This window comes from Marmota flaviventris, chromosome 12 (genome assembly GCF_047511675.1).
Source record: "Marmota flaviventris isolate mMarFla1 chromosome 12, mMarFla1.hap1, whole genome shotgun sequence".
Lineage (NCBI taxonomy): Eukaryota > Metazoa > Chordata > Mammalia > Rodentia > Sciuridae > Marmota > Marmota flaviventris.
In genome coordinates, this window is record NC_092509.1 from 34,267,072 (window position 1) to 34,280,425 (window position 13,354).

The window sequence follows — 13,354 nt, forward strand, 5'->3', positions numbered from 1 at the left end:
GGGGTAGAGAGAGAAGATGGGAGGGGAGGGAGGGGGGATAGTAGAGGATAGGAAAGGTAGCAGAATACAACAGTTACTAATAGGGCATTATGTAAAAATGTGGATGTGTAACCGATGTGATTCTGCAATCTGTATTTGGGGTAAAATTGGGAGTTCATAACCAACTTGAATCTAATGTATGAAATATGATATGTCAAGAGCTTTATAATGTTTTGAACAACCAATAAAAAAAATAAATTAAAAAAAAGAAACAAGTAAAGAAAAAACTCAAGTTAACAACAAGAAATTTAAATTGTATTCTTTCAATTGAGTCAGAGAAAGAGAACAATCTAGGGGGATTCTTCAATGAAAGATTAGTTCCCCATCAAAATAGTATAAAACCCCCCAGAGAGCCACCCATGATACCCTCCTTGGAACCTCTCCCACGCTATGAGAACTCTCCTTGCCTGCTTCTAATAAATCTGCTACTGAATTCTTACCCTCCCTCATCTGCATACTTCATTCTTTGGGAGCCTGAGATAAGCACTCCCCAGTGCTCACCTGACTCTGTTACAATGGGACTCCAGGTCCTTCCTTTTTCTTGTTTTTTTTTTTTTTTTTCCCCTAGCTCTCAGCAGATGAACAGCTTCCTCCCCTGCAGCTCCATGATGTCCTGCTTCACCACAACCCCCAAACCAACTGAGTCCACCAATAATGTTCATTGCTTTGAAATCATGAGGCAAAACAAACCATTCCTCTTTATAAGGATTTTGTCTTAGGTACCTTGTTACAGTGATGGAAAACTGACGAACATAATTCCTTTCTTTCTTTAATAATCTAATTAAACCAAGATTAAGCTATAGAGACACATGCATATACAAGTGATCCCAGTCTGTTATTCAACTAGAGAAAAATCCTGCAAACAAATGGAAATGAGGCCAGGTTGATGAAAGGTGGGTGTCTTACTTGAAATGAAGCAACAGCAAGATTATTCAACCAATTAAAAATAAAAATAAATAAAAGCAACCAATGTTAGATGCTGTAAGCAAACTCAGAGAAAAATGTGTGGTCTAGACAATAGCTTAATAGAGATAACAAATCAAATTTTCTTTCAAGTTAATTGTTTAGAAAAATAAGCCATATCAACAGATTTTTTTGAGGCACAGAAAAAAAAATTGAAATGCTGCAATATGAGAAAATAATCAACTAAAGTCACCAGATGTAGTCAAGTTTAGCTCCCTGAACATAAGCATTATGCAAATGTAAGACCAGTGGGAATGCTAATTGAAGCAATATTTTCCTGAAGGTGTGAAAGAAAACAACTCCAGAAAACTTAACTTTTGTAACGAAGATTTATGAGTCAGAGAACTCCATCAAGGACAATTTAAAAAATTGAAACAACCACCACATCCAATTAAAAATTTGAAACAATCACCACGTCAAAATTGATACCAGTTTCATCAAACACTTTCCCTGTATTATGATAAAGAGAGTGAGATTGGCGAAGAGGAGTGCTTCAAAGATTCCATTTTGCAGGTGTTCTTTATTTAAAGAATCAATCTACCCACTGACATGGAGAAAGAATAATAATAGAAAAAAAATAAGCCAGAGGATGTTTATGTCTGGAAAAGAACACACCAGCAATTGCTTGGCCACAAATAGTGCATATAGATATTAATCTATATCATCTATATCAACTATGCCCATCCATCTATCTGACGAATGACTGTACACTTATATCCCATCCATTCATCCATTTCTATCTATCTCTCTGAATGACTCCCTTGACTATGTCAGATTCCTCTAGCTGCCTTCTCCACCAGGCCTCAACCTTCAGACTTCTTTGGTGTCAATTTTGGCATCACTCGATTTTAGCAAAAGCCCTAAGTCATTTTAGCAAGAATTCCCCTCCTTCATATCTGATTATCTTCTGACAAGCATTCTTTGGTTGGCCAAACTCTAGTCAGGTTTCTGAAAGTTCTGCTAGCCCCATCTGTGTACTTTCACATAAAATCCAGTTTTAGCAAAAAAATACCACTAACAAAAACTCAGCTGTGTCAGTTTGCAAGAACCGCTCCCATCCTCACCCTCAATAATTTATCAGGTTCCTTGTCCTCCACTATATCTCAGGTGAAGTTTGATCACCCTAGCCTGGCTTCAGCAAGAATTCCACAGGTCAGTTTAGCTGGTGTTCCCTTTACTCCTGGATGTTCCTTTTTGGTAATTTTCTGTCCACTCTCTGCTCCTTGGCTATAAATCCCTACTTGCCCATGCTATGTTCAGAACTGAGCACAGTTCTATAGCTATACCTCTTCCCCCTGTGAACAAAATTAGCACTGAACAAAATTAGTCTGGACTGCTTTAACTGCTGTCAGGCTCTGGCTTTTCTTTGACATGGTTGATCACTTTTATTGTAAAGAATTAGGATTTTCAAATCACATTGCTCTACAATATCATATTCTTCCCAGGTTTTTCAGTGTGCTTTCATTTTTATTCTCGGAATAGCACTGGGGTAGGGGGAGTCAAGACAGGCATTTTTACCCATTACTAACAAGTTACAAAACTGAGTTGCAGAGAGGCCAGAATCCAAGATAATAAGTGTTGGAGCCAAAGTCTTATCACTTCTAACCCCAGACTCCTTCTATCAGGACAGGGATAGTTCTCTGGGAGCTGTGAATCAGAATGTCACCTGCAGTTTCAGAAGACATAATAATTCTAATATGTCCAACTTTGTGATCATCGATAAGTTAAATAATATGGATATAGAAGGACAGAGGAAAAAAATCACCAAACTATGGACTAGAAAAGATCCAGAGAGAGGAAAAGAAACAAGCCCAGGCTGTTTTTCAGGTTTATACTCAGAAACTTCTAGATCTGCAACCTGATAACTGTCTTGTCTTTGAATGAAGAACAAAGCACTCAAATAATTGTAAGAATTTTCATATAAAATGCCTGCCTTATTGCTTGCCATATGGGAAGGACTCTTAGAAATTTTTCACTTCCCTTTCTTTATGTAGTCATGATCTTTGCTTCAATTTGTCAATTGCCAAACTAGATTTTAACATCTGCCTTTTCTGCAATAGTGATTTAAGAAATGCTATTTAAACAAAAAGAACAATGGACAGATTTGAAGAAACATAAAATCAAATTCTGGGATGTATGTGTGTAACCTAAGTACTAAGGATTATAATTCACTTTATACAAAGGGCATGGCAGACATGTGAATACAATGATTTCTATGATTTGCTCTGCTCTGGAAAGATAGTAATGCGGATGGGGAGACTCTGACTTTATTTCCACCTTTCTCTTTCTGCAATATTAATCTAAGGTTCCAAAACACTGTTTGGACCACAGTTAATAGAAAACAAAGATAGAGGGGGAGTTTTTCTCTAAAATATCCTGCTCCCAAGGAGACATTCTTGTACACCCTCTTCTCACCCATTCCTAGGGAGGCAGTGGGGAGCTGGAGAGTCACCTCTTGGGGGAGGTTAATTTTCCTGCTTTCTCCTGCCACCTCTTGCTCACACAGAGCTGGATTGGCTAGCTACCCCTGGGTCTTTCTCTAACCAAATCTTGCTTTCCTTTCTTGCAGTCTAATCTGTTGACAGAATGCATGCCCTTGAGCATATAAATTACATCAATTGGTGATAAGATTTGAGAAACACCCCCTTCTTTTCCTGAGGGCTTAAATTTAAATCCTGTTTCCAGCCAAATTAGGAGAGGGCTTTGCATCAAGAATTATGTCTATTAAGAAATGAGCAAACCTAATCAGTAAAGTGGACCCATGTTGCCCATTTAACATTTTTTTCCCCTGTGCTTAAGGCATTCAGTAACATCAAAGGGAAGAGTAGTTATGGTTTTGTGCACATGCCATGTGTGTGTGTGTGTGTGTGTGTGTGTGTGTGTGTGTATGTGTGTGTGTGTGTGTGTGTGTGTGTGTGTGTGATGTGTTTAAGGGAGAGCATGTGTGAGGGCCTTGCTAAGCCCTCTGGTCATGTGACTACTCTAATATTACAATTCTGTCATCATCTCTAACAACCTGATTCATTTGGAGGAAGGAACAATGGAAAAGGATCAGAGAGCCAGGGATGGCTAGAACAGTGGGGTGTCCAACCCTGGAAGTATTGAAACATGAATTTCTGTGTACAACTCTGGAAGCTCAGACAAATTATATTTACTGAAGAGAGAATGTGTTTAGGAAAAATTTTTAAAATTCTAGTAAGTAAATTTATTAAAGTTTTAAGATACATAATTTATTTAAATGTAGGTTTCCAAGATTTTCTGAAAAAAAAAAAAGAAAGAAAGGAAACTAAGTAATTATATCAATCCTACTGCTATAAATCAAAGTGTGTGCCTGTGTGTGTCTGGGTAGGTTTTTGTGCTTGGGTGGGCTTGTCAGTGTGCTTTGTGTGCATGTGTAAGTATGTGTTTGTGATACTTCTATTGGTATAACAAAGTGGGTATAGAACTGATTTCTAACTCTAAAAATTTAGCTTCAATACACATGAAAACCCAGCCACATCAACATTTATGGCAGCTTAATTCACAATAGCTAAACTATGGAATCAACCTAGGTGCCCTTCAACAGATGAATGGATAAAAAAAAAATGTTGTACATACACACAATGAAATATTAGTCAGCCCTAAAGAAGAATAAAATTATGGCATTTGATGGTAAATGAATAGAGCTGGAGAATATTACGTTAAGCTAAATCAGCCAATCCCAAAGAACCAAAGGCCAAATGTTTTCTCTGATATGTGGATGCTAATTCACCACAAGGGTGGGAGTTAGGGAAGAATAGAGGCACTCTAGATTTGGCAGAGGGGAGTGAAGGGAGGGGAGATAATCTGAGGGTAGGAAGGATAGTAGAATGAATCAGACATTATTATCTTATGTCCATATAATTACACAACTGGTGTGATTCTGTATCATGTACAACCAGAAGAATGAGAATTTATATTCCATTTGTATGCATTCTACTGTCATTGATAACTAATTACAGCAAATTTTAAAAACATACACACGAAAAAGCAAGAAATCAAGGAACAACAATGATAGGGTAACTCAAAGAAAGGTTTCTAACAATTATATTAAAAATTAATGCATGGAATACCAGAAACATTACAAGAAGAACATCCTTCTATTTCTGTTTAGGCCTGCTTCGGGATTTGAAAGCAACCATGTCAGTCCCACAGGAACAAAAAGAAAGAATGGATCCTCTAAATCATCATAACTCTTCCTGAGACAACCAGAAAGCTGAGGTCACAAGACAACCAAGTAAAACCTATCCCAGAGAGAAAGGAAAAAAATAAATCTTTTAAGAACAGACAGGACACACAATCTACCTCAGTTTTGGGAAAGCAGAGAACACACTGATGGCCTTATCAGTGTGTAAAAAGAGATCAGCTCACATTTTACCTGATGAACTTTCCTCTGCCTTTAGGTATCACCCACAGTGACTGACACCCAGACTGGACTGCATCATAGAATCCCCACGTGGACAACTAAACATTCAAACTCCAGGAGGTGTGTTTTATACTAGTAGGCACTGTCTTATAATGGGAAGGCAGCCAATTACAACAAATTCTGGGTTGACATTGTCTTAATCTTATCTTTCTCATTTTTTTAAATTCTTCTTTTAAAGATCTGCTCTAAATCACACAGTGATTCATTTCTGAATCTATCATCTTGCCTGGGATTGCCTGGGCAAAAAAAAAAAAAAAAAAAAAAAAAATGTGGTCTACTTTGAAAGTTCTATGACTCATCAGGGAGAACTATAATTAATTTCCATTTAACTCTTTCAAGCTGATCTCTTAGCAGAGGAATATCTGTATATAAACAATGAAGTCCATTGCCAAATCTCTTTATATTGAACATTTATGAAATCAATGCCTTTCTAAATGAATTCAACCACTGGCTCCATTAACTCTACTTTTATATCAATAATGATAATAGCATCCAGGAGGCTAAATTCTCTTTGTTTTCACTTGAAGCCATACTAAACTGAAGACGATGTGCCAGTAAAACAAAGGAAATTTGAAAATGCTAAATTAGGCATCTAACAAAAAATGATGACCAAGGTGCATTCCATGATCAAAATGTGACCAATTTTACACACACATTTTGAGCAAGGGCTTGACCATCTGCATGAACATCCCAACTTCACCACTTACCAGTTGGACATTTGAGTAGGTTCTCTGACATTTCCAAGACTTAGTTCTCAGATCCGCAGTAACTAAATGTTAGTAATATTCAAATCATAGGATTATTGCAGAGATTGAAAGAGGCTGGCACACAGGATATCTATTACTGTGTAAGGTCAGTAGATATCTTGGCTGGTATGAATATTTCCTTTTATCTCTGCTTAACAGATGCCAAAGAAGTTACTCACAACAGCTAAATCATTTATTGAAGGAAACAAGGCCAGGCTTACAATGATCATATTGATGCCTCCTAGATTTTAGTCTTTCTCTTTATACTGGACTTTTTTCACTTAAACCTATTATTTGGTTTATATGTTATTTAAATCACTAATGATTTTGGTGAAATCTTTTCCAAAACCAAGAACAGTAAACCCACATAAAAAGGAAGCCAACCAAAGTCAAGTCATATTTTTAACCTTTATTTTATTTAATAATTTTTATGTGGTGCTGAGGATCGAGGCCCGGGCCTTGCACAAGCTAGGTGAGAGCTCTACCACTGAGCCACCACCCCAGCCCCCAAAGTCAAGTAATTTTTAAAAACAGTTCCATTGACTCATGAATTATAAAATTAAAAATAATAGAAGGTGAACCTTAACTTTGAATCCCCGATTAAAGGTTGGTTCAACTAATGGTGGCAATTCAAAACAATCCTCTTATTGTCTTTAATATTTTTATGCAGTTATTGATGTATATTGCAGTTACAGAACTGAAAACACATGGAAAATTATCACACAGACCAGGCCATATACCAATTCATATGCCAATTAATCCAACAAACTTTGTAGCGGAGCAAAAGAAACCCTAATGCCAAAGCACTTACTGCAGCTTGCCGATGAGTATTGGAGAGTATTCCATGAATCTTCACTTTGTCTTTCTCCATTTGGTCTATGTTCACCCACAAATCCCGGCTGGCAGAGTCAGATGGGCCATATATCCGAGATATATAGTAATTGTGATCTGTGTCCTCCTGCAGAACAAAGAAGAATTTATATCAAGAACTGAAATATTGTTCCTAAAATTCTCTTTAAAAAATTCTATTGACATTAGTAGTTTTAGTAGTCTTCAAAAGAGCAAAATACTATTTAACGATAAAGAAAGTGAATTAAGATGATGAAAATAATATACACAAAATTAGCAATCCTCTTTAAGGGGCACTGTTAAGTAATAAAATTTACAGCCAAATAAATTTTCTGTGTATGGCTATCTTTTCTACCACAATAATATTGAATCTGATTGCTGCCCAAACAAAAGATGTCTTTTTTGAAATATTTAATAGAAGTCTAAGCTATAATTCTATTGAATGACAACAAATTGAAATTTCTTTTATTTAAAAATAAGTTTAGAGCAAGGCCTCTGTTCAGTTAATAGCCCTAAAAATTTAGAGAATATGTATTCCCCTTTAGTCTAGGTTATTAATTTCTCCTCTTATTTGGATTCTCATTATTGGCATCACCATGGTGTCTTTCACAAAGCTTTTATTCTTTGTGTTTCCCACTCAATGAAGAGATTGAAATGTTTAAAAAAGTAATTTTGATGAGGAACATCCAGAACAAATCATACAATTCTTGGCTAATTATGATTGCATTTTTTAAACCATAAAAATAAAATTGTGCTTATCAATTTGAGAAGTCCCTACATAGAATATACCTTAAGACATTCGGGTAAATGTAAGAAAAATGTTGATTGAATTGAAGGACTATGATTTGAATAATAAAGATTGGGATATCAATTCTGCCCAATGCATTTATTAAGTATTAATTAAATAAATTACAAGTACTTTTGAAATTTGATCTAAACAAAAATCCTATATAATTTATCAGAAGTCATCTTATATATGTGTACATCATTATATATATACATGCACTATATATATATACATATATAAATGATATCACTGACTACAGAAAGGAAAAGAATATTCTACATAGTATTCTAAGGGGATTTTTGCCTCATGACTAAAATAAATCATAGGACCCCAATGCAAAGGTGGAGAACAGTGATTAGATGTTAACAGAGAGGGAACTTTTTTCTTCCTTGATAAACATTATAGGTAAACCTCCAACCAGACTTTGGGAATCCATTCAAAGGTTGTGTATGCCCACATGGAAGGAAAAGAAAGTTAGCAGAGAAGGAAGAAAAAATATGAGAAGACAGCAGAATAGGATGCCAGGAAGCCCACGGGAGCTTCCAAATCCTCGTGGGCTTTCAATCCCTGCCTTTTAGAACATCATGGCACTGACTCTAATCCTTTGGATTCTGTGAGACAAAGAGCATGGCAGTCTGTGCCTCCATATTCAGCCCTCCTAGCTGACCTGCGCTTCACCACTGGAACCCCAGGGGTGAATAACAAGGAAGGTGGGCACCTTCCTTGATAAGAGCACACACTGTTAGAGTCAGTAAACAAGTCAGGATGGCGCCTGGCATTTTGCCAGAGGGAGTGGTTTGTGAAGTAACGCCAGCGAGCCATTAAGTGTGGAGATTCCTTATTGGTTGACTGCTGTATCAAGTTTATGTTAATTAGATAAGCTGTGTGGAATGTATAAATACCGCTCCTGTCCTACAATAAAGGGCTTCCACTCCTGCTGTATCAATCTACACAAGTTGTTCGTCACCCCCTGGTTATTTTGCTGCAGCCGGACTGCGGCAACACACCACTTTGCACATGTCACTCTTCCAGCCACAGAGATTGCGGGGCACATAGTGCACATGTGCTAAGAGAGACCTATGGGCAAGATGCTCAAGAGAGGAAATAACTTCCATTATCCTGACTATTGAGAAATGTATATGTGAGACTTGGAACTGCTACCTGTTTTGCTGCCATGTGGAGGCCCTACCGGAAGATATAGCAAACACATACAAATACATAGAATAATAAACATGGCCAAGAAAAAGCCAGCTCTCTGATCAAGTGTATTTAAGTGTGACCTACTGCTGAACCTGTTCAATATCTTTTACTTTTAAATCACCTGAAGTTATGTGATTGTCAACGAAAGGAATCCTTGTTAAAAACCAGCTTTCTCTTACTTGAAACCAAACTTCAGCAAGGTTGATTAAGGCAACTTGGACAGATTTATAAGTCTGCATGGCAAACATCTCTCATTTAATTCTAGTATTTCTAGGTAATCACACAGCAGAAATGGAAGCTTGTATAAAACTTGCCAGAAATCATCAGGGATGAATAACAAAAGATGTTTCATTTAATTTTAAATGAGTGGTATGGAAGAATGGCTTTCAACATTGAGTTGCAATAAAAAAATTAAAATTTGTATCACTATTGCTGTTATTATTATAAAGAGTTCAGCAGCACTAAGGTCAAGGATATAATATTTAGGCAAATTAAAAAATATATTTTATGATGCCGCCAAATTCTCATATAATTACTAACTCATAAAATTTCCAACTTGCAGAATGGAATTCAGTATAAATTTTAAAATCAACATTATTAAAAACGTAGCCATTTTTCTTAATCCCTGAATCTTTGCAATGAGTCAATAGTCTTGAAATTATCATAAAGAATGCCATTGTATTAAAATAATGAATTATCTGCAAATATGCACATAAAACTTTATCCAGTTACAATGAATTTCACTGACATGGCTATGTGAAAATACACTTCCATGTTTTACTTAAATCAGAGCTGCCCAAACCAATATCCCATCTTTGAACATATTGAAAAACTGAATACGAGGGGACTCCAAGATGGCCGCGAATAGAGTGCATCACACCCCGTGTATCGCGCCACTGCGCAGGTGAATAACGAGTTAGAACGACAAAAAACTATCTTGTTAGGAAATTACAGCCAAATGGGGGTGCACCGAAACCTAGAGGAAGGATTTCCAGCACCGAGGTCCGGTAATTGAGTCTCAAACACGAGCCAACTGTGCAACCGGAGAACCGGGCTGACTGATCTGCGCGGCCCGCCCCGCGGCTACAGACCGCGGGGCACCGCCAAGAAGCGACCAGCAAGCAGGGAGAAACGTTGCTGCGGATTCTGTGGAATCCTGCTGGCTGAGCCCTCACTGAGCCTCGGGCTGAGTTTGGGATTTCCGACAGATTGCAACAATAAAACAGGTGTGTGTTACTCTGCTCATCTCCCATACAGTGGGGAATTGGCATAAAATCTCTCCTAGGCTTTCCGGGGGAGGGATTATCAGAGCGAGCCTGCATAGAGACGCGGGGAAAACTAGAGACACCTGACCTTCAACTCCCCCTCCCATCAGTAGCGAAAACGAAACCTGTCTTGCCAGCGATGGGGGAGGGGCAAGCGGAAAAATTCAAAACAATAGAGTGCCAGGGTTCCCAATAGCCACCCTCCACACCCAACAAACGGCAGGCCCAGAGTACAGTTTGAACTGCCGAGAGGCATCACTCAGGGGAAATCTGGTCTAGCAGGTGAAACCAGGACTAGCAGAAGAAACCAGATGACTAGAGGCAAGGCCCTCGCGACTGGGTGGCTGGAGACCGCACTCCCTCCTGCAACAGTCCACCCGCTGCCCGCGTGAGTGGGCGGCTGGAGACTGACCGCCCGCCGGCAACCGACCGCACGACTGGGCGGCTAGAGATCGCCCGCCCGCCGGCGACAGCCGGCCCGCTGCCCCTGCGACTGGGCAGCTGGAAACTGCACGCCCGCCGGCGACCGATTGCCCGCCGGCTGCCCGGGCGGCTGGAGACTGCCCGCCCACCGGCGACCGGGAGCTGAAACCAACCAGAGACAGTCCAGTCCCACCCCCCCATTCGGACACCCCAGCAAGGAGCCTGGGGCCCGCCATAGCAGAGAGGTGACGTCACTGGAGCTCGGCGGTCGGAATTCCTTCCCAGCAGAATCCACTTTAGCAGGCATACTCTACCAACACAAAGGAGAAACAACAGATATATACAAAACCAAAACAAATCTATAGAAGAGAGCAGAAACACAGCAATCAAATAGAACTGGAAAGTAATGTGAACATCATGAAAAAAACAAGGGAAAAAAGGAGTACAAACAATGCAGGACAAGTTAAATCTACAGGAGGACCTAGAAGCATCAGAAACATGGATAGGGAAAGAACTCAAGGCATAGGTAACTCAGATGGAAAGGAAAATTAGAGAAGACAGGAGACAGCAAGTCCAAGCAATAAAAGTATATTTTGAAAACGAATTAAACAAACAAATTCAAATGGCAAAGAATGAGCTTTACCAGGAGATAGAGATCTTAAAAAAAAAATCAAACAGTAATCCTAGAAATGCAGGAAACTATAAACCACATTAAAAACTCAAACAAGAATATTACAAATAGACTAGATCAAGTAGTAGTCAGAACATCAGATAATGAAGACAAAGTTTATCAACTTGAAAAGAATATAGTCAACACAGAAAAGATGCTTAAATCCCACGAGCAATCTATTCAAGAGATATGGGATGTCATAAAAAAACCAAATTTGAGAGTCATCGGGATAGAAGAAGGCATAGAGATTCAAACCAAAGGAATGGACAACATATTAAATGAAATAATTCTAGAAAACTTCCCAGAGATGAAAGATGGAATGGATTGCCAAATCCTGGAAGCCTACAGGACCCCAAACATTCAAAACCGTAATAGACCAACTCCAAGACATATAATTATGAAGATAGCTAACATGCAGAACAAGGAGAGAATATTAAAAGCTATGAGAGAAAGGGGGCAGATTACATTCAGGGGTAAACCAATTAGGTTAACGACTGATTTTCCATCACAGACTTTGAAAGCGAGAAGATCCTGGAACAATGTATTTCAAACGCTGAAAAATAATGGATTCCAACCAAGAATACTGGATCCAGCAAAATTAAGCTTCAGATTTGACAATGAAATTAAAATCTTTCACGATAAACAAAAGCTAAAAGAATTCGCAGCCAGAAAACCAGCAATGCAAAGCATTTTGAGCAAAATACTACAAGGAGAGTAATTGAAAAATAGTGCCCAAAACTAATAGTGGGAGGTATCTCAGTAAAGGGGGAGGAAAATAACCAAAAAGTAAAAACTAACCAAACTAAAATAAATAAATAAATAAACATGACTGGAAGTACAAATCATATTTCAATTGTAACCTTAAATGTTAATGGCCTAAACTCACCAATCAAGAGACATAGGCTAGTAACCTGGATCAAAAAAACAAATCCAACAATATGCTGCCTTCAAGAGACTCATATGATAGGAAAATACATACACAGGCTGAAGGTAAAAGGTTGGGAAAAATCGTACCACTCACATGGCCCTCGGAAGCAAGCAGGAGTGGCCATACTCATATCGAATAAAATCAACTTCAAACCTAAGTTAATCAAAAGGGATAAAGAAGGACACTATATACTGTTAAAAGGAACCATCCACCAATAAGACAAAACAATTATCAATTTGTATGCACCAAACAATGGAGCTGCAACGATCATAAAACAAACTCTCCTCAAGTTCAAGAATCAAATAGACTACAACACTATAATTATTGGTGACTTCAACACACCGCTCTCACCATTAGACAGATCCTCTAGACAAAAGCTGAATAAAGAAACTATAGAACTCAACAGCACAATCAATAATCTAGACTTAACCGACATATATAGAATATATCAACCATCATCAAGTGAATACAAGTTCTTCTCAGCAGCACATGGATCCTACTCAAAGACAGACCATATATTATGCCATAGGGCAACTCTTAGTAAATATAAAGGCGTGGAGATAATACCATGCACCATATCTGATCATAATAGAATGAAACTGGAAATCAATGATAAAAGAAGGAAGGAAAAATCCTACATCACATGGAAAATGAACAATGTGTTACTGAATGATCAATGGGTTACAGAAGACATAAAGAAGGGGATAAAAAAAATTCTTAGAGACAAATGACAATACAGACACAACATACCTGAATCTATGGGACAAAATGAAAGCAGTTTTAAGAGGGAAATTCATTTCTTGGAGTTCTTTCCTCAAAAAAGAAAAAAACAACAAATAAATGAACTCACACTACACCTCAAAAACCTAGAAAAGGAAGAGCAAAACAACAGCAAATGTAGTAGAAGATAAGAAATAATTAAAATTAGAGCAGAAATCAACAAAATTGAAACAAAAAAAAACATTGAAAAAATTGATAAAACTAAAAAGTTGGTTCTTTGAAAAAATAAATAAGATCGACAGGCCCTTAGCCATGCTAAT

At 38.0% G+C, this 13,354-nt stretch overlaps 1 protein-coding gene across 1 annotated transcript in view; it reads right to left on the minus strand.

The window, feature by feature from the left end:
- Plxdc2 (plexin domain containing 2) overlaps positions 1–13,354 on the minus strand; it is a 431,569-nt gene that overhangs the window by 199,876 nt on the left and 218,339 nt on the right. Inside the window, exon 4 of the mRNA XM_027928684.3 lies at positions 7,004–7,150. Within this exon, the coding sequence (XP_027784485.1) occupies positions 7,004–7,150 (147 nt within the window). The remainder of the gene's footprint in view (positions 1–7,003; positions 7,151–13,354) is intronic.